We start from the raw sequence: 26,528 nt of genomic DNA, 5'->3' as shown, positions 1-26,528 counted from the left end.
ATCGTAACAAATATTTTTTTGAATTAAATTCCAATAGACAGAAGGAATAGGAGAAAACCTTACAAAAATATTTATTTGCACAAAGTGGATCAGGTGAAACTTTATAATTTTAAGTTTAATTTTTTTATTTATCTACTTTTTATAATAAATAGATGGTGCTGTCATAATTGGTCCCTCATTTCCACAGCATTTTCAACTTATACGTTTAATGTCACTTCACTTGACTGTTGCTGAAATTTAGATATGCCCCATTATATATATATAGTCGGTTTGAGGTTGAGATGGGGTTGTTGAATCACTTAAAACGTTTTTATTTTTAAATTTTGTTTTTAAATGTGTTTTGGTAATTATTAATATTACTTTTAATGATTACTAATGTTTAAATACATTTTGCATTACAAATTTAAGGTTATTTTTGCTTAGTCATTTTTTTTTTTTTTTTTCATTTTAGTAAATTTTTTTATAAAGACAATTTCTTACTTTATTGTATCAAGTATTTCTATTATTAAATATAGTAACACTTTATTAAAAGATATTGTTGTAAAATTAGCGATAGAAATGTTTTAAACAATATTATTGCCAAACAAATTTAAAATATTATTAATTGTGAATAGTTTTATTAATAATGTATCACCAAACTCTTAACATGTTTTTTACTAATAAAAATTTCCTAACAACTCTATCGATAAAAATATTTTTTTTCTTTTCATTATGACAGTAATGTCAAACAAGCCCTTATTTTTATTGAAATTAGTATTTAAGGATGTCAATTTAACTGATTCGAATAATAGAATTAGGGTCAAGTTTGAAAAAGAAAGTTTAAAAATCTGCAATGGTCACACTCGCCTTGTTAGCATTATAAAGTAGTCCACGGACCACCCAAGCTATGTCTCTAATAGTTGAATTCTTGGTAAATATGTAAAACAGTAAATGTAGTTAAAATTTAAGTCACATAGAACGGGAGTAGAAGCAGGTATGAGTGCGAGAACGAAAGCAAGAAAGTGACAAAATTTAAGTCACACAGAATAAGAACGAAAGCAAGAGCGACATTTGTTTAGAAAAATTATGTAATTTAGGTTAAAATACTTTTAAAAAAACATATATTAATAAAGACTTTACAAACTTCGTGAGAAATACTTTTTGAATTCAATTCCAGTAGGTAGAAGGAACAGGAGAAAATCCTACAAAAATATTTATTTGGCACGAAGTGGATCATGTGAAACTTTATAATTTTAGTTTTTAATTTTTAATTTATTTAGTTTTTATAATAAATGGTACTCGATGTTGTCATAATTGGTCCCTCATTTCCACACCATTTTCAACTTATACGTTTAATGTTACATCGGACAATGCCCCATTCCTTAAAAACATGTCTTTATTCTAATAATGCACCCAATTCATAGAATTAGACCCAAAATTCAAATCAAGACCAAATTGACTTCTAATCTAACCACCAACTGGTAAATTTAATAAATGTTGCACTTGAATTTTTACCGTTACATCAAACAATGCCCCCATTCCTTAAAAACATGTCTTAATTCTAATAATGCCCCCAATTGATAGAAATAGACCCAAAATTCAAATCAAGACCAAAATTTAATAAATGGGTTAAATTGACAAGGGCATTTTGGAAAAAAAATTCTTTGCGCTTGTTGCACTGTGTAACGGGCATATCATGCGTGATAATAAATGGTTGAATGTACCCGTTGCACAATGCAAGAAAGTTTTTCTTGCATTCCTTGGCCTACAAAAAAAACCAGTAGGCAAAGAACAAAAGGCCCAGCAGCCCAACTAAAAAGACAAAAGCAATGCATCAAAAAGGATCCAACACCAGCTCGACAAAAAGACAAAAGTGATTATTATTATGGGATAGTTTCTTTTGATTTGGGCCACATCCCCATTGTTGTTCGGCTCCCTCAGCTTCACATTTTTTGCCCAAATGGGTATGTATATGTCATACTTGTCATCGCATTTTGCTTAACTTTTCCAAATAATAAAAAAAAAAAAAATTACCAACCAGCTACCAAAGTAACTGTACAACAAGGGACTTGTAGAATTAGATTGACATTATTATTGTGTTTCTGAGTATCAATCGATATTTTGAATTTTGAATTTAATTTAATTTTTTTTAATAAAAATAAAATCTAAGGTGTAAATTTAGTGCTCCCAAACGCAACATAAATGATTTATATAAGAAATATAAAATGCTAACTATAAATTTTATGTTTTTAAATTTTAAAAATAAAATGTTATTTTTCAAAGCTACTTTGAGACTTCAATTGATTGAAATAGACATAACGGATGGAAAAATGCTAATATTTTACCCATATCCAAGATCAATCTTCAAAGATTAACATATCCAATATGGTAATAAAGTCCAAATCCAATAAACTTAATCTCTGGTCATATTGACTGAGGGCTGTGTAGTTAGTTTAGTACCTTCTCATCTTTTAAAGCAGAAGGTTCATGGTTCAAGTTTATATAAGAGCAGTGACGAATGCGGAGTACTTTAATTTGACCGTGACCAAAAGGCCTCTAATTCAGTAGTATAACGAGTTCGAGCTCAGACTTTAACAAAAGCATGTGTAAGTGAACATTTTACCTGTTATGCAGATAGTAGTACAATGAAACTTTCATAAAACTTAATTTGCATCACGAGTCTGAAAATTCTTCACAAAATCATGATGAAGGATTCAGTAGGAGTGAGTTCTCCCACTATGCTTTTCTAAGATCACTCCACAAGCATATATAGAGAGAACTGTTTAAAAACTTCATTTTAGTTGAAATTTGAAAGATTTATAACTTTTGGTTGTTCGAGTTTGAGCTCAAGTCCATATGAGTGTTTGAATTGTGGCTCGAACATTATTTAGCAAGCTCAAACTCGGTTCCTTTAGCTAATTTATTCAATTTCAAGCTCGAACTCAAACCCGTCAATAGAAAATTTGAGTTTAAATTTAAACTAAGTTCTAATAAACTAGTCATGTTCATGAACATATATATTTGTGAGTCTAACGAGTCATTCTCTAAGTTGTTTGGGCTCATACAACTCATTTATTAAACTAGATCAACCAATTTACTCACCAAAGGAGTTTAATGTTTTAATTGAGTTAGCACGAGTTATTTATGAACAACTCAATTTATTTATTCATTTTATTGTATTTTTATGTATGTATTCGATCTTTTCCTACTGTAAACAAGCAACTTCTACATATGTTGAAAGTTTTATCAAATATATAAAAAAAACTAAATAAAGAGGTTGAGATAAAACTCCCAACACTTGATCAGAAAATGAAATGATGTATACCAGTGAATTGATTGAACATCTCCATTCAGAAATTTAATAAAATGAGGGAGTGAAAGCTAGAAAAAAAGAGGCAGAAAATAAATTCATCCAACTACCATACAAACCCGAAGAAATAAGTACAAGTCTACCCTTAAAAACTAAATGAACTGTAAGTTCAAAAATCAAGCTTTAAATTTGAATAAGAATGACACTAGCATGGCCAAATAGGTACATTTATATATGTTGGCATATATCTATATTTGAAAATACGATGATAATATTATAAAGTGTTAGAGATTGACAATATAATGGTAATATAATAAAGAATTAGAGAATGATTAATATTTAATACCATTCCGGGAAAAAAAACAAAGAATTGATTATATAATGATCACACTTCAGAGCTAAAGAAAGTTTCAAAATAACCATTTTTGATAAATTTGATCAATAACACAAACGGACGGAGAGAGAGATTATGATATAATTAGTAGAATTTTTAATAGATTAGACAAAATGGAGATGAACTGCTAGGGTTTTTCGTGACAAAAGAATATTACATAAGAAAAAAAAAAAAAAACTTTTTAGGATAGTTATTAGGGCAATTATCTTATACTGAGTAGAATATTAATTGGCTTTAAAAAAAAAAAAAACATATACAAGCAAGACATCTTGACACGAGAAGAGGAAGATTAATTTGCATAGAAGATAAAAGGCAAAAAGACTTGTCAGTCGCGTGATGAAGCTGTTATGATTTTTAGTAGACCTAGGTTAATTATGAGGATGATGATATATATTTGTATATTATGAAGGCTAGTGTGTGTGTGTGTGTATATTTGTATATTATGGTACACATAAGGCTAGTATATTTATCAATCAACACCTAAGATTTGGAATTTGTAAAATAAGTGAAATTATCTTTTTCATACACATTCATAAATGTTCACTACGGGTTCGAATTGAATCACATTGTCTTCCATCATGAAGAAAGGAAGAAGTATGAATTGCTAGCCAGAAATAAATGTTCATACTTGCTAGCTTCAATTGGTAGATTTTATTAGTAATGTTATTGTCAAATTTCTGTATCGAAACAAGTCATTCATCTGCTACCAAAAAAAAAAATCATTCATCTGCTACAATTCCATGAAGATGGATGTCAGTCAGTCAGTGATTTAACTTAAAGTAAAACATCCATAAACTAATTTACATCTTTCTCCATTTTCAATTTAGATTGAACAAAGAATAAATTAAATCTATGATATATAGATAATGTGTATAAGTTCAAAAAGAACATCAAATTAACTAAACCCCAATTTTAGATCAGAATTTTCTTAAGAAGTCTTCATATAAGTACCTCAGTATCAGCTAATGGATCTGTGGAACATATATATATATATATCAACTACTCATGTTTAGAACAACAACATTTATTGAGTCATACATATTTATAGAAATTCAGATCTCTACCTCTTATTGTTTACACCACTAGCTTACCTTCTAACCAAAAAAAAAAAACTTACACCACTAGAGTACTGTTGAAGCAAACAACCAACAAAAAAAGCACCATAGTAATTAATGATATTCAACATATACAACACACACACAAACACATAGAGTGAGAATTCATCATCATAATCTCTTGAAACACAAAATTAAAGCATCAACGTCAACACACACACACACACACACACACACACACACACACACACATATCTATATAATCTGCGGCACGATCATGCATGCCATCTTCTTCAATCACCCAACTCAAAGCTCAAACAATACCTACCTGAAACAAAGAATTAAAACTCGTAGATTTAAGCTATGTAGAGATTTGCTTGATCTAGCAAACGATCGGACCAATATGCTTCGATTCCCCAAGAAGAAGAACAACCCTTCATTATTCATATGAAACCGGACATGAAAAAGTAGGGTTTCTTCTTCTTCAGTGGAGTGCTCATCTTCAATTCCAAATTATTTTCTCTCTCTTTCTCTTTCTCTCTCTCTTTCTCTTTCTTGTTCTGATCTTTGAGGTTGTTGTTGGTTTGTTTGGCTGATGGGTAAAGAAGGTGTGGTTGTGATGATGATGATGATGAAGGTGAGGGACTAATGATGAGAGAGAAATGTTAGAGGACATGATGATTGCTACAAGGTGTCTTGCGTTGAACAAAGGGATAAAGATCCAAAAGTTTTGGCTGCTAAATTCTCAAAGTGTTTTGGTTGTTATTGTTTCTCTCATAGGGAGACAATTATCATGAACCCCATGACAACCCCTCTTCTTTTTTCAATTCTCACTCCTAAGTACACCAAAGAACGAACTTATCTTCTCCTACCAGCTAGAGAGAGAGAGAGAGAGAGAGAGAGAGAGAGTACTGTATTGTCTAGGGCATATATATATATATATATTACTACAACTTATGAGAATATTAATTGTGACACAATATTGACACACTGATACTGTCATTCCTTTTTTCTTTTCTAAATTACTATTAACAGTTAACATTGTTTTGATAATTATATACCAAAACGTACCCAAAAAATGAGAACATGTAGGCTCCGCTTGTTTGGGCCTAAAATATTTTTTGGAAAATATTTTTTTATTTTTTGATGTTTGGTTGTCGTAAAATATTTATAAAAAAAAATATATACTAAAATTTAACAAAAATAATTTATTCATAATTTTTTAACAAATTATTTTACACGTTCCGCACGATGGACTCGATCTCAATCTCGACGTAGACTTTTGCTAAACACTGATAACGTAAAAGTAAAAGAATATTTTACCTAAAAAAAATATATATATATATTTTTTTAATGTTAAAACAAACAGAGCCGCAGTGTTCTTTATATACATTGTATTTTCGTTTCAATTGTCTAGATAATGTGTTATATATATTCATCATAATGGTCCAATTCGCGCACTAACATTTGTATTTTTCTTTTTCTTTTTGTCAAGAAAAATCAATAAAGCTAGCTTATCCAAACTACTTGAGCTCAGAAAATAATTAATTTTACTGCTAAAAGACAGAAAAATGTTAAAATTTGGATTGCTAAATATGAATTAAATTTAGCAGTACTACAAGTTGGGCATGGTGAAAAAATTCCCTTAAATTTATAAATTTGGAATTAAAATGGACAAAAAAATATATAGTAATTATAGTGGCATGTAATTGAAAATCAGGGTTTCCAATGGGACATTGTCCATATATATGACACTTATAACTCCCGCATGTGAATGAATTTTGTGTCATTTTTCATTTGGGCCTCATGATCAGAATTAATATGATGAATTTTATGAGGATAATAAAGATCAATGACCGAAATATAGATGATGATATATAATTTTTCGTGGACTGTCATAGAAACTAACGACAATGTCAACAATGACCGAAATATTATCACTCCAGCATGTGAATGAATTTATACAGATCTCAATATCTTGACTTTTTTCTCTCTTTGCTGTAAGTACTAGCTACGTACCACCTAAATAATAGCGAGGAAGACTTAACTATGTTAACTATGTGAACATGAATATTATTACTGTATTATTCTAGCTAATTAATTAAATATATTCACTCTGCTCTAGATTGCTTACCGGTAAAGTACTGTAATAATTAATAATCATGTAGCAAAATTTCAAACGTAATAATTAATTTTGAACCAACTTCCTATTTCACGACAAACAAACTCTATAGATCGACCAAAAGTATTATGAGTTATTTCCTATAAGGACGAGTAGTTATCACCACTTAATAATTTACTCAAATATCAATAGTGTGTGTATATTTATGTAAATATATATATATATATATATATATATATATATAGTGTGTGAAAATGATTTACTGAAGTTTGTAAAAACAGCTAGTGCTTTTAATTAATATAAAATTAACTAAGTGAATCACTATTTCTTCTCTAACAAAATTTACCTTTGACCTAGCCAGTAAAGTTGACACTTTCAGTGGCCTCAACTTTTTTTATCATTTTGTGTCCATTTGTTTTGGGACAACCATATCATGTAAAAGCTAGGTAGCCTCTCAAAATTGGGCACATGACAATTTGAGAACCCAATATTCCACTACAAAAGAGTGGCTATGTCATTTCATTCTAAAGTACCGATGCAAGGAACTTGATTCATTAAAAAACTAACCTTCTTTTTTCTTTCTCTGACTTAAAGCTTCTTTCTCTCTCACTTAAAGCAATCCCCTAACCCTAGGTTACCTTTTCTTTTTCTTTTTTTTTTTTTTCTTTTTTTTGGGTGTAAAAGAAGTTTTCAAAAAGATTTGCAACATATCCCAAAATAATAATAATAATAAAATCACAATATTTTTTAACTGTAAGTAGTACTTTTTTTTTCTTTTTTCTTTTTTCTCTCTCTCTTTTTCTTTTTTTTCCCTTTCCTTTTTCCCTCCTAACTCGTATAGATTTTGAAGTTGGGGCCGAAACACATGAATCATGGATGAAGAGTTGGGTCTAAGTAGCATTGTTCATAAAGTATTCTTTTTCATATCTTAGAAGTAACACTGACATAAGATTAGGGTAGTATATATATAGCTCAAAATAAAGGTCTATGTTCTAGTGGTATTTTCCCCCTTTTCAATTTTAAAGATTGGCCTGGTTTGACACTTCTAAAGTGCATTATGGAAGTTAATTGACAGGACAAATATATATATATATATATATATATATATATAGCCACTTCCTTGAACAATTCTCCGGATCCATTATGGTTGATTGAAAAAATTCACTCCAAACACTAAAATCTTACCTCACTGTTATAATTTGCTGTGATTGCAGTAAAAAACTACAAACTACTGTCAAACGATAGAGCAGGCTTCATATATATATATATATATAATATTCTACAGTACTTAAAATTAAGTTGATATAATATTCTACAGTACTTAATTTTATATATATATAAAATTAAGTTGATGATTAGCTGTGAAAGTTGAAACAAAGTGATGAATGCCCATCTTAGATTGGAATGATTTAGGCTCCAAAATGGGTCAACAAAAATTAGTACAATATTCATGAATTAATGGAATTATTTCTTTTGCTTATTAAGGAGGGACAGGGCTCAACTCCCACCATGTCTGGCCCAACTGTAAATTAACTTGGACTCTTCAGTTATTGGCCCACTACAACTACTATTCATACGGGTAACAGCTGCACAGAAGACCAACCTTGAGACTTCGATTCCTCTGCCATTAATAGTATTTATTTTTTGGTGAATGAAAATTTTTTGGTGAATGAAAGTTATTATATCCTTTTAAACAGGTGTAGAGTTTCGAACGCGCTATCGCTCTTACACTATGCGTGCACTCTCGTTTCCGTTTTCATTATTTGTGACTTAATTTTACTCTTTTTGACCTCACATTCTTAAATTCGCCTCCCGCTCCCGCTCCCGCTCCCGCTCCCGCCCCCACTTTATATGATTTAAGTTACACCATTCAATAAATTATACACATTTTAGAGTTGGAAAACTCACTCATTGCCAATGGTGACAACTAAAAAGTAGTAAATTACACCAACCTCTTCTAAGGTTTGTCCAAATTAATTACACATAAGTAAATCATTCAGTATTTATTACTTTGACTTCTCATAAACACATTCGTTGGAAACAATAAGTAACTTTGAGTGTGAAAAATTAGTATCATATTTAAATTATAATAATATATTTTTTTTCGATAATTATTATAATAATATGTTATACTCATATTACATTTTGTATAAGGTGAAGGGCAAAATTGTCATTTTATAAAAGTTGGTCAGCAATTCAATAGGAAAGAAAATGCTAGGAGTAACGTTGGGCGCACACATCAAATTTTGGGAGTGGTTAAAGTAATAAATAATGAATAGTAACTAAACTTAGTTGGTGATAATGTGTTTAGACTAAAAAGTTTGTTAATAGAAAGAAAAGAAAAAAAAAAAAAAAAAAAAAAAAAAAATTGTGTTCGACAAACATTTACTTTCTTGCATGTGTAGAAGAGGTTCTCTTTATAAGTTGATTATCTATTATCATATAAATGTGACTAAGTGGGAAAAAAGTAACTCCTGGGTTGACTCGTCACCATTTCTCTTCAACTTGAGGATGTGAAGATATTGTTATTCAACGAACGAAGAGGATAAGGTAAACCCCAATATCGCAACCAACTTCATCACCTCAACAGATTCCGTTATTGATGATAAGGGAGATCTCAACCATCAACACGTGCGGAACGATCTTGATTCCAATCGGCAGCCATAAATAGGGTATCGAGCCATTAAATTAGGTATGAAAAAAAAAAACCCTAAACATTGAATACATAATTATTTTGTGATACGATTACAAATACTAACTTGATTGTTGGAGGGTCTTCGGCTGGTACCCCATCGGTGCCATTCGAGGTGGCGTCCCTTTATGTTGTAGGTAAACGCTGTCGTTCCGGGTCGCGAGAATTTTCACATTAACAACTGACGCCGTCTGTGAGAAAGATTAGTTCCTGAAGAAAAAATAATTCTGACGTGATTTAGCTCGGACGGTAAGATGAAGGTTTCCGATAGTGGAAACCATCCCAAAGTCATCCGTAGATAATGGGTTTCCTCGTTCTTATATAATGACAGGTCTCTACATCATAATTCCCTGTCCATTATATTCGGGGCAAAATAGTGGGTTGCTTGATGCCACCCAGCGTACGATGACAATAGTCAAAATTTGGCATGTTAACCCAGGCACCAGTCCAATGTGGTGTCTTTCATCTAGCAGTGCTCCGTCCCCTCACTATTGAGGTCTAGTCGCCCAAGACCAAACCCTGTCTCTTATCTGGCAGAAGCCAACTTCCAAGGCTTGATCATCGAAGACTAAGGCCTGGTCCTTTTGCGCCTACATAAATGAGTGGGTTTCCACCCACCAAGAAGATCACTACCAACAATAGGGTCTCTACCTACTAGTAAAGCCTCTACCACTGAGGATGTCTCTAGTAACAGAGTCTCATTACTCCGCTCATTCGTCCAAGGAGGTCCAATGTCCCTCAAGATCCCATATCCAATGAGGTCTGCATTCCCAAGGAGGTTCCTAAGTCAAGGGTGATCATTGGACCCAACGAGGTACTGGTTACTAGACCATCATCTGTCAGACGTTGGGCACCACGTCCCCATCCACCAGGCATCAAGTTAATCGCTGGACACCAAACCTCCACCTACCAGACGTCGGTCATCACCTCTCTTCCCTTGCAGGAAATGCCCATTAACTTCAGATTATGCAGAATTTTGAATCGATAATCCATTACAAGTTAATTTTCAGTAATCATTTCTAACACAATCTAACATCTTAGACAACTATAAATTGTTGCAGTACCAGGCACCCCGTTCGTTGTATAAACTTCTATAGAATAGGTCATCACCCAAGATCCTACTATCATACAGGGGGGCAGAATAGTGGATCACACGATATCAATCATCAATCTATATATGATGACAAGGTTTAGAAGATAGACGTACCAACCTCAGTACATCGAGTTATCCGGGTTTCTGGTCTCTCTGCCTCAACGATCCCTTGAGGGCACTAGTCTTCCAAGACCAATGCCTGATCCTTCAAAACCATAGCCTGGTAAGTCTCTACACAGGACTCTAAGTCTAGTGAAGTTTCTACAATCAATGAGTCCAACGTATCCAAGGTGGTCCCATGCCCAATGAAGTTTTTAACCATCGAGCACCAATGATGGTTTCTTCTATCAAGAACCAAGCTTGGTCACATGCACTTCAAATCTGACGAGTCACTACCACCATAGCTACAAAACGGGGCAAGCATAAAAGATAAGTCCACGAAAGTGAAAAACTTTGACTCCCTTATTAAAGGGCAAGTTCACTGAACTAAATAAAATAAAATAAATGCAAATTCCCTTATTAAAGGGCAAGCTTATAAAGCTTGGGCAAAACATTCCCTTATTAAAGGGGTGAGCTGGGTGAAGCTCGTAAAAATTAACCCTTTATTAAAAAGGCGGGCTGAGTGAAGCTCGAAATCATTATTTCCCTTATCAATAGGGCAAGCCGAGTGAAACTTGAACATATTACGAACCCCTTACCAAAGGAGTAAGAAAAACTACTTCTCTTATTAAAGGGTCGAGACATCAATGGTCAAATAGATCTAAATATGACTCTTAAAAGAGGAAACGGTTCCAACACCAAAAGTTAGATCATAAAGGTCCAACCCCTGGTAATCATAAATCAAGGCTTGGTTATCCGGAACCAAGGCCTAGTCAACCAATACTAAGGATTGATTATCCAAAGTCTACAAAGGCTCAGTCATCCAAGACTAATGCCTGGTCACCCCAAGTCTGGTCATTAGAGACCAAGACCAGGGCCTAACCAACAAAAGTATGGTCATTAGAGACCAAGACCGAGGCCAAACCTACAAAGGTTTGGTTATCCAAGATCAAGGCATGATTAAAAATAAAAAATAAAAAATAAAAAATAAAAAAAAAACCCACCTTGGGAATAGGTACTGTTCACTTCGAGAATAGTAACTGGGGGTGAAAAAAAAAAAAATTCTCACCACGATAATAGGAACCCGGTGTGAAAAGAAAAAAAAAAAACTTCTCACTTTGGGAACAATACTCGGTACTGTTCGCCTCGGGAATAGTAACGGGGGTAAAAAAAAAAAATCATCTCGGGAACAGTACCCGGAGGTACTGTTCACCTCGGGAATAGTGACTCGGAGTGAAATATATATTTTTCACCTCGGGAATAGTAACCGGGGGTGAAAAAAATAAAAATCTCACCCCGGGAACAGTAACCTCGGGGTGAAAAAAAAAAAGTCCCACCTTTGGAACAGTACTCAGAGGTATTGTTCACCTCAGGAATAGTAACCCAGGGTTAAAAAAAAAAAACACTATATTTCCTAGTCCGTTCCAAACTAGGAAATATGGGGCAACTTATGGGGAAAAAAGTAACTCTAGGGTTGACTTGCCGCTATTCCTCTCCAACTTGAGGATATGAAGATATTATTATTGAAGAGGCAACCAATTTCATCACCTCAACAAATCCCGTTATTGATGATAAGGGATATTTCAACCATTGACATGTGCGAAACGATCTTGATTCCAATTGGTAGCCATAAATAGGGTATCAAACCATTAAATCAAGTATGAGAAAAAACCGCTAAACATTGAATACATAATTATTCTGTGATACGATTACAAATACTAACTTAATCGTCGGAGGGTCCTCGGACGGCCCCACCAGTGCTATTCGAGGTGGCGTCCCTTTATTTTATTGGTAAATACCGCCATTCCGAGTCGTGAGGATTTTCGCATCAACAGTGACAAGTGTTTATTATAATATTAAAAATATAAATTAAGAAAGAAACACAAATTATTATTTTACTTGGATCAAATTAATTCCAAATCAGTTACCAATTTTAATATAATTCACATGGAGCTTATCAACCCCGAGAGACGAGGGATGAATGGTCAAAATATAGAGTAATCTTCGAGGTCGTTTGTGAGAAGAGGAGTGAGTTGTTTACAGTTAATTAATACAGTAAAGTTAAAAAGTAATGATTGATTCAATTTTTTCACAAAATATCAAAAAAAATATTTTAATTTAGTAATTAAATATGAAGATTTCATATCTCTTGTTTTGAAAATAAATTTTTTAAAGAGTATTCTTATTGAAATATTTGTTTTAAGGGTTAAATTTTAGGAATTACGGAGTAAAATTTTTAAATAGTAATAAAAAAATAAATATTAGTATTTATCCCCTTTGCCGGCGTGTCCATTTCTGTTGCAAAAAACAATTCTTCAGCGACGACAAAAGATAACTCAAACGACGTCGTGAGGCTTCTCTCATTTCAGTCAGAAAACTCTCAAGGTCAAGCCGACAAGCCCCATCTTTCTCTTTCGACCTCTACTGCCGACGGCTGCAACGCCGGTAGCCGTCGCCGTCGCTGTAATCAGACAAAGGTAACGCCATTTTCTCTTACTCCCAGCAGCGCCATTTTACTGAACTCTCTTTCTGCTTGATTTCTCTACTTATTATCCTCTCAAATTTTCCCTTATTTTACTAAACCCTAACAGACCTTTGATTTTGGTGATTTTTCGGTGAGGGATTTTGCAGATCTAGTACAAATCGAACCAGAGAATACACTGTCAAGTATGTATTACGAGTTTGATGGAACATCTACAAGTTATTTTTGTATAATTCTTTGTTTACATCTTTGTAGCCCTGTAATTTTGTTCTAGGTTTTTTTTTAAAATGTTTTTTCCACTGTGAGGCATGTTAACAATAAGTTTCAAAAAAAAAAAAAAAAATGCATGTTAACAATATTGTAGATATATATAGATCTATATACATATATAAATATATTAACGAAATTTATGAACTTGTCTCAATAAATGTTATTAAACGAAAGAATTCGAGATTTATTTCAGAAAAAATGGTGAAGTTTAGATAAATGGCATTGAAAATAAATTGCTACTTTTTTTACTGTGAATTGTCGCTGTCATTTTTATGGTGGTTTTAATTTCACTTTTTGTTAATCGTTTGGGAATTGGGACCTCTGGGTTGACAAAGTGTATCACCAGTACATGGAATTCCAAGCGTGAATCTCAGGGTGTTTTCTTTTCTTTTCAGTTTTTAATTTATTTTATTTTATTTATCTTCATTAGTAATTATTTAGTTCAGTACTCATTCTAAGTTCTATATTTTGTTTTTCAAAAATTTGATGGCATACTGCCTGACATTGGAGTATTTACTTTTTGTTATTTGATCATTAATGTTGGTTATTCTCATTGTTTTCTATCCCATGAAAACATTTTCTGATATGGTATTCCACTTGGGTATTTGTTATTTTCTAAATATTAAGAAGAACAAAAAAGTTCAAGCAAACGCGGAACCTACATGCACTCACAATATTGCCCCTAGGGGGCTCGAACACTCAACCTCTCCTTTGGAGGAGAGATCATACCATCTGGGCTAATGCCAATTGGTATTTCGAACAAATAATTGATAAGTGAATAACTATACTTACTAACAAAATAATTATATACATTCATTACTGGAATGGATAGGAATAAGGGTAATTTTCTGATACTTCTCATTGTCTGTGTTGAAATGAAAAGTATCACTGTATGAGTTCAAGTTCAACACTTAAAAAGCAGGTTGATTTTTATGTTTTATCTTGTAGAGATCAGTGCAAGTTCAAGTAGTTTGAAAAAGCATTCGCCTAGCTCCCAAAAAAACATCTTAGTGATTTTTACTCGTTCTCTCTATTGTCTTGCTTAATTTGTCATAGTAAATTACTTGTTCTCTGGGGTATAAAGTGCAATGACCTGCGTTCATGGTGCAGTCTAAAGCAGTTATTATAGTTATTCTCTTATCAACAGATTTTTGAAGATAGCTTTAGTCCTTGGTATGGATTACAGAGGAGTATGCTCTTTTATACTCTCTACATTTTTTTTTCTTTGAGAAATTCCCAATGCCTATCATGTTATTAAAGGTATCATCATACTTATTATTATTATTTTATCATGTTATTCAAATATAGCAAATGAATTATATTGTTTATGATAATCAAGCTGGATTTCTGACATTAGACAATTGTTCTTAGGACATGATTCTTCCAAGCAGCCTAATATTTTTGCTGGAAATGCAACGCATGGTATTGGAAGTTTGATGTGATCTTAAGATATTATCATTAACTTCAACGTGATGCCACTTATAGATAGTACTATCATGATCATTGAATATATATATATATATATATTTAAAGAATATGATCATTGAATTTTGCTGGGTTCTGCACCTTGATTAGTTATGATGCTGTAGGGTAAGCATAAAAGATTTTAGATCACCAATTGACCTATAGGCCAATCAAGGAAAGGAATTTATAATGGTTCTGCAATGTTATTTTCGTCAAAGGGATGAAAAACTGCGTGCTGCAATTTTTAGCTTTATTTTCTTAAAGAGAACAAAAATGGCAGATAAATTGAAGTACATGGAATATAACACTCTTGAATATTTATGTCTTCGACACGTTTTTTTCATGTAATCATTATCATTGATGTTACTTACAAAATAAAAAAATAAAAATCATTGTCATTGATGTTGCAGGGATAAAGAGATGGCAATGAATAATAGTATCAGATCATTGAGAAGTATTATCATCATTCAGGAGGAAGTGAAGGTGGGTATCAGAACATTTGCTGTTGGGGGTGGTAAAGCAAAGAAGTGTTCCAAGGGGGGTGGGGCAGCTGATGCACCAAAGTCGTCGACTCTAAGCAAGGAAGTAAAATCCACGACAGTGGTTGGTGCCAATATCCTCAAAGATGGAGCAGACCCCAAAATTTTTCCAGTTTCTGAATACCCTGATTGGCTGTGGCACCTGGTGGATAAACGCTCTGCATTGAGTGAGCTAAGACGGAAAAACATAGAAACTCTCCCTTACACAGATCTCAGACGTTTTGTTAAGCTGGACAACCGAGCAAGGATCAAAGAAAACAACTCTGTTAAAGCAAAGAATTGATCAAGAGTTTGTAGGAGTCATTTTTTACTTTGTAGACTCTTGACGTTTGTGTCAATTTGTACTTGCATGCTTACAACTGGTGTAGGGGAATTGTAGAGAAAACAAACACGATTTAGCATATCTTTATTGTTCCAAAAACTCTCTCCCTCGTATTTTGATAGAACTTCTGATTCTGCTCAGAAACGTTGGGAAATAAAACGTTTGATTAATTGTTTCTTGGTAGCATATAACAAAGTTGACCATAAAGTTCTCAGCCAAGCATAATTTGGCAGTTATATCACAGAGCTTCTGGTTGAAGTCTTGAATTATTTTCACAGTGGAATAATATTCCTAGTGTAGTAGTATGTACTTTGTGGTATTAAGAAAACAACCTCTCACCATGTGGAAGAAAGGTTGCGTGCATCTAACTCTCTCTATATCCCGTAGTGGTGGGAGGCTTGTGCATTGGGCTTGTTTTAGTATGTACAATGGAGAATGCAGTCCAAAGGAATGTCTTGCATTTGAGATGGGCATTATAATATGGTTCTTAGGACTTTGCATAATCTTGGGAGGCTTGTGCATTGGGCTTGTTTTAGTATGGACAATGGACAAAGCAGTTCAAAGGAATGCCTTGCATTTGAGATGGGCATTATAATATGGTTCTTAGGACTTTGCATACTCTTGGTCCCTAAATGATCTTGAGATGCCAGGTGTAACAAGGGTCATTTGTCCTATATTAGATTCGGATGGAAAAATGATTAGGTATAAATGGGTGGGTATGTAGCATTACTCAACAACTTGATCTTTTGGGTAAATGGGCAAGCGTTCACCCGTTGCAATTGGTATCATAGTTAGACCCAGTCCTTGATCCGGTGCCATGCCAAGCGCCCAACCCAGAAGGCATTCGGGTGAGTCACCCCTGGTAGGCAGGGTGTCCCGACCACAACGAGAGCGTTGCGAGTTTGAGTGGAGGAGAATATAACAAGGGTCATTTGTCCCACATCGGATCCGGATGGGAAAGTGATTTGGTATAAATTGATAGATTTGCAACACTACCCAACCGTTTGAGCACTACCCGTTATACTAGGACACTACATATTTACAAGCAGAACTTGCGGTGCTTGATCTATAACGATTTAGGGTACATTGTTTATCTTAGCATTGGAGACATACCAGAATAGAGAAACTCCTATTCGAAAATTAAATTCAGATAAGTATGCATATCATCCATTTATCCAGGCTGGAGAAAATATTTAATGGAGCTTATCAATAGCGAGGACCGTTAAATTGAACACAAGGACAATACTCAATATTATATTTTAGTTTTTTCTTTTATATTTTTATTTTTTTACACATAAACTTGGGATTTTCTTTTTAAAATGCTGTGGGCAGAAATGGGAAGAAATTAAATAAGTTTCTTGCAGGAATTATGAGTCCTTTGAATGCCTTCCCAAATGTGTTTCACACTGTAAATTAGATTTTGGGTCCTCCAACTCGATGATCAAAACATGGAAGACAAAAATGTTGGTGAATTGCTGAGCACAACTTGCATTGACAGCTTAACAACAATTGAGAGCCATCCACTTAAATGCTTGCTCCAATTATAGAAATTGGCACCAAATGAGTCCCACTTCATTATATCACACGTCTAAGCACTGTTTGGCCAAGAATTTCGGTTCAGAAAACATTTCTCTTATTTTAAAATGTCACATTTAATGACACTACCATATATATAGTTGCAAAATATCTTATTTAGCTATCAACTTCAGCCAATATGGTGGACTCATATGGGGTCTGTGTTTACTTGGTCCAAGTCAATTCAGTTTGAGAAGACTTTTCCAAATTTAATGGTTTTTAGGATTTGATGGGAGCACAAAAGCACCGACACTTTTACGAAATACTTGTATTGGACACCGACACTTCTCAAATACTCCTCGAATACGTATTCGACATTTCATTTACGTGTTTATAAATAAAAATTAATTTTATTATTTCGAACATTTTGCTGACACTTCTTGAATAATTCGTCGACACTTTTCGGACACTTTGCCGACACTTTACGGACATTTATAATACAAATTTACATAATAATTTTGAAAATAATATAAATACTATCATGACAAAGTAATAAAATAATAGTATATATAATATAAAAATCATTATAACAATTACATAATTTTATTTTCTAATTCATTTCAGAGTAACTCTTAATATAAAAATTATAAATGAATTAAAATTTTATAATACTATTACTGAATAAACGTATAAAAATAAAAATTTATATTTATATGTAATCGTGTCTATGCCATATTCGTATCTTATTTTTTAAAATTTTAATGTATGAACATATCTCTGTCATATTGTGTTCTTTTCCTTACTTCATAGGATGGGAGATATCTAGCTACACACTTTAACAAGTTTTTCCCAACATTTTCAATAATTAATTACCTAATAGTGTGGTAGTAACCAAGGCAGAAGTTCCGTAATATTTATTTATCTTTCCAAATAAATGGTCGAGTGAGCGTGGAAATTTCAACCAGGTAAAACAAAACAAAGTAGTGTGATGCTCGTAATTTAAACGGTCAAACGTTAAACACACGCATTAGTGACATCTTCTCTTTCTAAGTAGCTTCATTAATATATTTGAATTAAAATACTTTTGTTAGGTTTGAGGTACTTTTCTTCTTCCTTCCATTAGCATTTGCGAATGAAATTATGTTTTTCACACCTAGCAATACACACGTGGATATGTGAGGACTCTACACACACCTATGTGTGTTTATAAACCCTAATTGATGTTGACTAAAATGACAGAAATAACGTGTTAACAAAAACTAAGGACAAAAGTGGTGACAAAAACATTTTGTGGATGCCACCATTAGAAAATTAGTAATGTCAATTTAGCAAAAACATTAAATTAATGAAAATCCGATTAAAGAAATATGAATTAAAGTACATTTTCACAGTCATCGTTTTCAACGTGGCAGGTAATTATATGCACACGAAACCACAAGTTAGGAGAAAAGTAGGTTTTTTTTCTAGAAGAGTGATAATGTTTTAATTAATTAACTTCCTAAATCAGCTTTAGGAGGTGTGTATCATGACATGTTTTCTTTACCCTGTTTGCCAAAGTTCTATCTTTGTGATCTTCAAATATTATTAAAAATGTGGAATTCTAAAATGTAAAGAATGGGGCTATGCAGGCTGGAAGAAAATGACTTTTATAGCCCAACTCACACTCCACTTGTAATTTACTAAGAGAGTCAATCTTGAAAAACTCCTAGTGAAATATTAGTTTAATTAAAGTGACAATAAACTATGGCTTTTCTGTGTCATGATGCCACAGGGATACCTAAAAAAAAAAAATTGAATGATATAAGAAGAAAAGGACATGTAAGATTATAATTTTGTTTCACCAGGTGTATATTTGTCATTAAAAATGATATGTTAGATATCTATGTATCAAAAGATATACATACATACATATGCATGTTTTTATTTGTGTGACTAGAGAAAACCCCATCCTTCTTAGGTAGGTGGGTGAAGTTTATTTGGAAAATTTTGAATATGAAATACATTATGACTATATTTGATTTTATGAAATTGAAATTTAAAAATTGGAATTGGTGATATGAAAAAAAATAAACTAACAAAATTAAATTAAAATTTTCTTTACTTCTACCAATTTAAATAGTTCCAATAACATGGTGCCGATCGAACACAGTCTATCAAAAGTTGAAAGGTAAAATCTGCATAGTGTAAGAGATTGATTTGTATTGCCTATTCAACCTTGTTATTATGGTCTTATTAACTTAATTTATTCCGTAAATTGAATCACTCTTTAACCATCACTCATTAACAGAAGACTCACATAGATTTCAAGTTAAAGTATTGAATGGTTGATTTCTATTCTCTTGTGCAATCAACTAAAGCGACTCCTGACTTCTCTTTGAGAAGTAAAAGCTTGGTACCGCTAGGCCACTGACTTATTAATTATTGAATTTATTTTGACCGATTACCTTAATCTATTTCGTAAACTGTATCACTTTTTGAACCGCCACTCATTAGCATAGAACTCACTTAGATACTATACTAAAGTATTAAACAGTTGATTTCGATTCCCTTCATCCAATCAGCTAACGAGTTTTTCATTGGGCCTTGCCGGAATAGGATAATTCATGTCCATCTCAGGATGGGGTGCAAGTTGAAGCCAAACAAGGTGATACCTTGCACACCATCTTAGTCAACAATCCCTTTTTGGTCCCAAATTCAACTAAAATTGCTGGCGTAGGATAGGGACAAAACAAAAAAACAAATTTCTTATATGCATGATTGTGTAGAAATAAAGAAAAATATGACTCAACCACCATTATTGATTGTTGAAAAATATTCAATTTTCTTTACTTAATTTACTTTTATTAATTTTGTGATCAATCAAATAGACCATATAAATAAATAAATGAGAAGAAAAGAGATTTAATGTTGACGCTACCAAAAGGGCAGGCAGGGGATAGTGACCAATACTTGTTCTATATTTATTGAAGTCCCATGGTGCTGCTGTTAGATCTCCTGTCATATAATAAAGAGAGTGTCAATATATATATATATATTAAAGAGAGAGTACTCAAAACTTCAAAGGTAGACTTCTTTAACATCACCAATGATCACTAAAAATAGTTTCTGAGACTTTGGACTTTTTACATTAAAGCCAATTGCTAACTGTAAAATATATATATATAATTGTTCCGTTTTAATTTTATTTTATTTTATTAGGCAGATATTCTGCTTTGTACCCTTCAGTACTTGCTATCACTTTAACCATTACATAGCCAACAATAATAATAAAATAAATAAAGAACAAAATGTCTTAATATTATAACCAAAAGAAAGATATTGTCCAACTTTTACATGATATATTTGAAGAAAAAAATCTATGCGATGTGTGACACATAATCCATTGTTTCTATTAACTTAAACCTCTTTCATATTTGGTCTATCTTCATTCAATATTTTTAAAAAAATTCAAATTATATAAATAACAAATTTATTTGTATTTGGGAGTAAAAAATCAGTGTTCTGAATTTAAAATTAAAAAAAAAATTAATTTTAAATTTGAACTAAATGTTTTTTAATCTTAAATTCAAAGCGATTATCAGGCGATCCCAAGTTGATACATAATTACGAATCAAAGGCTGTTTAAATATTCAAGGAGAAAAGAAAATTTACCCAACTTCAACGAACACAAGAACTTCCCATAACCTTCTATGTCATCATGTTCTAGTGTATCAAATTAAACAATTCAGATTAAGAAATCTAAAAGTAATGTAAATAAAAAATCTCAGACTTTACAGTCTAAAAGTACACCAAGTATAACTTTATCATTCTTTTTTACAAAGTCAAAAAAAAAAAAAAAAAGAAAAAAAAAAGGGGAGGAAAATCATCAAAAGGGTACCCATATTTGCCAAACCTTAATATCACAATCCAAACTCCCACTATAAACCAAATAAGAAGAGCCAGATCCAGAAGTGTTTATAGTATCCACAGCTACAGTCAAAGACTTGACTGGACCATTATGCCCCTCCAACACTGCCAAACAAGAATAACTCCTCCCAACCCCTCTCTTCCAAACCCTAACTGTTTTATCTGCTGACCCACTAAACACCAAATCTGACAGAACCGCCAAGCACAGTATTGCCTTAGTATGCCCTCTAAGTGCACCTGCCACCACCATATGCCCTCCTCCACCACCATCACCACCACCACCATCTCTCTCCCACACAATTATTGACCGGTCGCATGCGCCGGAATAAAGCACACTCCCATCATTGCTTAGAGCCAAAGCATTAACAGTTGACTTATGCTTCTCAAATGTGTCAACGAGTGTATGTTTCTTCTCTCTTTCATTTTTCTTCCATACCTTTATCTTCCTATCAGCTGAACCAGTGTAAACAAACCCATCATTCGACAAAACCAGAGCGTTGATGGCGTCATCGTGGGCGTTCCAAACGGACTCCAAACACTTAAAATCCGATGTTCGCCACACTTTGAAGGTCCGGTCCCAAGAAACAGAGTACAAAACAGAGCCATCTTTGGATAGAGCAAGTGCCGATATGGTGTCAACATGGTGAACCCATGTGCACTTCTTGTGGCGGCGAACTTGGACGTAGTTCTTGGCCGAGAAGAGCCTGGTGGCGCGGTCATTGAGCGTCGGTAGCACGGCCATGCACTTGTATCTGTGGTTTGGAGTGTCATTATCGACCTTCCATACACGGATTTTGTGGTCTTGGTGAGCACTGAAGAGCTTCTCACCCAATACTACCATGGACTTGACCGCGCTGTGGCCGGTGGCTACCATAGTTGAATGATTGAGGGTAGATGGGTCACGGCTGCATACATTAATATCGCTGTTGGAATAGCCGGTGTAGAGGTGTTTTCCAGCGAGGGAGAGGGCGAAGACGTAGGAGGGGCCTTTGAGGGTGGACAAGCAGTGGTGGTTGGCAGCAGCGGCGGAGGGTTCATTTTGTTGTGGAGGTGGTGTTAGGGAAGGGACAGATGGTAGACTTGGTTGAGAGTAGAGGGAGGTGTTTGATGATGTATCTGATTGGAGGCTTTCAGACTGAGATTGAGGATCAGATTCTTCTTCGTTTGTATGGCAAGGCAAAGGACATGGAAGAAGTCCCATTTGAGAGAGAGGGAGAATGAATGAATATGGGTGGGTTGAATATAACATGCTTATAAATAAAGAGTCAATATGAAGGGTGGGCGTATGTTAGCAAAATGGCGCATTTTAGCAAAAAAAATTGGAAGATGGGTTTCAATTGCTAGGGTGGATACAGATTTGAGAAAATGGGTTCCATCCAAGTGTGGGAATGGAACCAAAATTGCAGTGATCAAAGCTATGTTTGCAATTTTTTAACACATTTGATGAAAGGGTATGAACCCTCTTTTTTGGTAAGCCAAGTTCCAAGATACTTCCACACAAGGGGCTGGACAACAAGGAGATGGTTGTCTTTTGGGGCTGGCCGCAAGCTAATTCACATCAATTGGTGGGGCCTTATTTGTGGGGTCCACTAGTTTGTGCCAACTTGCTTCTTGCTTTTATTTTTAGGCTTGTAGCACGTAGATCTATAGCTAGGAAGGTAGATTACATGTAAGCTCAGAACTTAATGGGTATGTCCCACAACTTAATTGACATTTAAGGAAGATTAACCAAAGTATTTGGTAAATTACCATTTGGGATTGTCTGAGAAGAATGGTGCAAAAATCTAGATATTAATTTTTTATTTTTAAATTTAAATTTATGTTTTATTATTAGGTTGTTGAGATGGGTACATAAAGGGAATTCTTCTTCATCATTATTATCATCATTATAATTCTTGCGAAGGCTGTGTGAATAAGGATTTGAAATCTTTCTGTACTAGCTGCCAATTTTGGTAATTGGTAGTGCTAAACAACCTAATTTGGAAAGGTCTAGTCCCCTTATCTTTAGAGAATTTAAATTTGAAATACAAATTAAAGAAATAAGCAATTTGATTTTTGGATAAGGAAGGTTCCATGGAAGTATCTCTCACACTGAATTTGAAAATGTATTCACAGAATTGAACAGCTAATTGAACTTGTGGCACAGGGAGGACTTCAAATAATCAGTGGGAACACTTTATTTATTCTTATCCGGTAAAGAGAGAGAATTCAACCTTCGTTGCCCATTGTTTTGACTGACATTAATTGGAATGAGAATGAGTTGGAAACGTCAACAACACACACAATTCTCATCATTGGAATTTTCCTTTCTTTGGGTAATTTCCTTGAAAGCAACAAGTCAATGACAGTAGTCAAATATACTGTAAAAGATCAATAATGTTTACTTAATTACCACGAAAATTGATGTCCCTTTATCAATAGAAATGTAACTCGTTTTATAAGTACACTGTAGAATTACATTGTAGGATCTCTGATCGTTATGTATGTATTTTTATATAAATTTGATATGTCAGAGTAAATTTATATAAAATTTTTATATTACTTATTTTTAACTCCAAGATTATGTTATATTTTTTGTGAAAAAAAATATTGCCTAATAATAACTACCCAAGGTCTTACATAACTTTTACAAACCTATTGAATTCGTTTTACTTTTTCGCTATTAAACCTTACGTCATAATCTTCCTTAATTAAAAAAAATAATAATAATTTCTCCTTATATTTTACTTTTTCATCCCGCCAATAACAAACCTTTCTCACCGCCACCAAAATTCTAATTTAATAACAAATAATACAATAAGATTCAAGTATGTAGAAACTACATAAACCAAAAATATGTAGCAACAATTGCAATTGAATTAACTAATCACCAAAAAAGAAAAAAAAAATTGTATAACTATATCAAACAACAATTATATAAAATCGTAATTAAAATATATATATCTAATATTTGGATAGAACATATTTATTTCATTAAAATAGAATGTAAAAGGAAAAAAAAAATCTAAAAACATCATAGAATCTACGGTGGTGTTTGTAGAGATAAGATCAAACGAAAGTGATGAATCAAACTATTTTTATGAAAAAAAGGGTTAACTTCAGTTACACCCCCTGAGGTATGTCCTAACTTCAAGGAGACTCCCCCACGTTTGCAAAATTTCAGTCAGACCCCTTACTTTTTCTGACACACATCAGTCTCCCCCTTCGGTCAACGGTCAAAGCTGGTCAAAGATATTTTTTGCTGACATCAGCGAAAAATTAAATTTTAATGCCCAAATTACCCTTCAACGGTTATGTTTGGTTACATATTATCTATCTAACCAAACACTCCCCTCAAAACGCGCACACACTTACTCTCTCTCTCTAAACTTTGTCTCTCTGCAAACCCATTTCTCTCTCTAACCTCGAAGGTTTGGGCAGTTAATATAACATCTTTTGGAGTATGGAACATTATCAAGCACTAGTTCAGTGACACCCTTGAGATATATTTCAATCTTATAAAGATCCAAATTCCGGAGTTCCAAGAACTTCAAGTACTTGCGATTAGAAATAATCTTAATATAGTCTAATCTAATATAAGAACACAGGCTCAAATTCTCCATGAACTCACAGTTACATATGATTCTGAAAAGACTCTTGGGGGTTACTCGGATCGAGTTGAGTTTTAGAGTTGTCAGATTCACACAACCTTTGAAAGCCGCAACAATGGAGTCGTCAATGCTGAGTTGGTACTTGTTGAGTTCGAGGACACGGAGAATTCCACACCGGAAGAGACTCAACGGCAAGATGGACGACTCGAGATACTGTACAGTTCCATCATCTATGCAAGTGAGTCGGAGCTCTTCTATGGATTTGTTCACTTTGAGGCGATTGATCAGTTTAAGCAACGACGGCCAGTCCTCCGGGGAGTGAGAAATCCGGCAGACGGTGAGATTAGTGCTTTGAGACGACATGACATGTTCAATGATCTAGAATGGAATTAAATCAAGTAGGTTCACATCTTCGACGTGGACGAGGTCGAAATCGAGGCGATGAAAGGACCTCCACAGGTGGCTCCACCGGCTAGACAAGATGGTGGTTGCTACAGCTTCTTTTGCCGGAAGCAGTGAGATTATTGAACATAATTTTTTGTTGTTATACAAGGAAAACAATAAATAAATAAATAAAAAGGAAAAACAAAAATTCTCTTTTTTGTTTTCCATTTCTTTGTACGAAATCAGTAAATCGATCTTCTACTTTAAGACACCATTTCTTTGATTAGCATTGCACCACATTAGTCATAAAAAGTAAATATGGACGGTCATTGGCTATATATCAGTGAACCCCCTCTCTCTCTATATATATTGATGGATTTGTGCTAAACTAGTTTGTAAAAAATGCAGAAGGTAGTCCAGCGGGAGAAAATGAGTGGTATTTCTTCTGCAAAAGAGGCAGAAAATATAGGAATAGCGTAAGATCAAATAGAGTCACTAGATCTGGTTTTTGGAAGGCAACTAGGTTTTGCGTAATGGCTCAAGAGGGCTCAAATGTATTCTTTAATGATGGATTGTCTCGGCCGTTACAAATCGACAGTGAAGATGAACCGCACCAATGACGCAAGGATACGGTTATGATGGAGGTGCTCGTAGACGACGAGTTTTCTGGTGAGCCAAACCCAGTTTTTTGTAACCCTAACTTTGCTAGTGAGATATGAGAGATGAGAGAGATGGACTGTTTGGTTCAAGAGATAAAGCTAACCCAGAGTTATAAAACATGTTTGGTTCAAGAGATTGACTGTTTGGTTAAGTGTATATACGAAAATGACAAAAAGGTAAATTAGTCAGTTCATTTATTTATTTGTTTTTGTCAGCCGACAATGTCTGACAGGGGGTCTGATTGAAATTTTGCAAATGTGGGGGGTGTCTCCTTGAAGTTAGGACATAACTCAGGGGGTGTAACTGAAGTTAACCCTTAAAAAAATAGTAATAATAAAAGATGGTCGAACAATTCTTATTTTGCAGATTCTTCTCTATGGTGCTTTAAAAGTGGGAAACATAGAGATGTAAAGGAATGAGAGAAAAGAAAGAGAACCACAAATGGGAAATGGAGAGGAGAGAGAAAATATGCTTACATAACTGTGTAAAAGGGCTGTGTAAAATACATAACCCTTTTACACATTGATGATATGGTAGTGTATCTTAACAAACTGTCTGAGATTGAAAAAAAATTTACAAATTATCCGTGGCAGTGTATATTTTATACAAAAGAGTTTTTTAATATACTGTCAGAAATGTTCTTAAAGTTTAT

General features: G+C 33.6%; 3 protein-coding genes across 3 annotated transcripts; 1 reads left to right on the top strand and 2 right to left on the bottom strand.

Annotated features, from left to right (window-relative positions):
- The first annotated feature begins 13,050 nt into the window (after window positions 1-13,050).
- On the top strand, window positions 13,051-15,991 carry LOC132302984 (uncharacterized). Its single transcript, XM_059800000.1, has 3 exons — window positions 13,051-13,221; window positions 13,376-13,411; window positions 15,371-15,991. Exon 3 carries the CDS (start codon window positions 15,381-15,383, stop codon window positions 15,780-15,782), a length of 402 nt encoding a protein of 133 aa, XP_059655983.1. The 5' UTR covers window positions 13,051-13,221; window positions 13,376-13,411; window positions 15,371-15,380; the 3' UTR covers window positions 15,783-15,991.
- A 5,072-nt stretch (window positions 15,992-21,063) lies between these two features.
- Window positions 21,064-22,738, bottom strand: LOC132302983 (protein JINGUBANG-like). The gene has a single exon (XM_059799999.1). It carries the CDS (start codon window positions 22,489-22,491, stop codon window positions 21,202-21,204), a length of 1,290 nt encoding a protein of 429 aa, XP_059655982.1. The 5' UTR covers window positions 22,492-22,738; the 3' UTR covers window positions 21,064-21,201.
- Window positions 22,739-24,640: 1,902 nt separating this feature from the next.
- LOC132304836 (uncharacterized) lies at window positions 24,641-25,195 on the bottom strand. Its single transcript, XM_059802545.1, has one exon. The coding sequence runs from the start codon at window positions 25,193-25,195 to the stop codon at window positions 24,641-24,643; it is 555 nt and encodes a 184-aa protein (XP_059658528.1).
- Window positions 25,196-26,528: the final 1,333 nt, after the last annotated feature.

This window comes from Cornus florida, unplaced genomic scaffold, assembly GCF_030987335.1.
Source record: "Cornus florida cultivar Cherokee Brave unplaced genomic scaffold, ASM3098733v1 CherokeeBrave_3.0.0_Hap2_Chr04, whole genome shotgun sequence".
In the NCBI taxonomy this organism is placed as follows: domain Eukaryota; kingdom Viridiplantae; phylum Streptophyta; class Magnoliopsida; order Cornales; family Cornaceae; genus Cornus; species Cornus florida.
The sequence above is the reverse complement of the archived record's forward strand: the minus strand, read 5'-3'. Positions and strand labels throughout refer to the sequence as shown.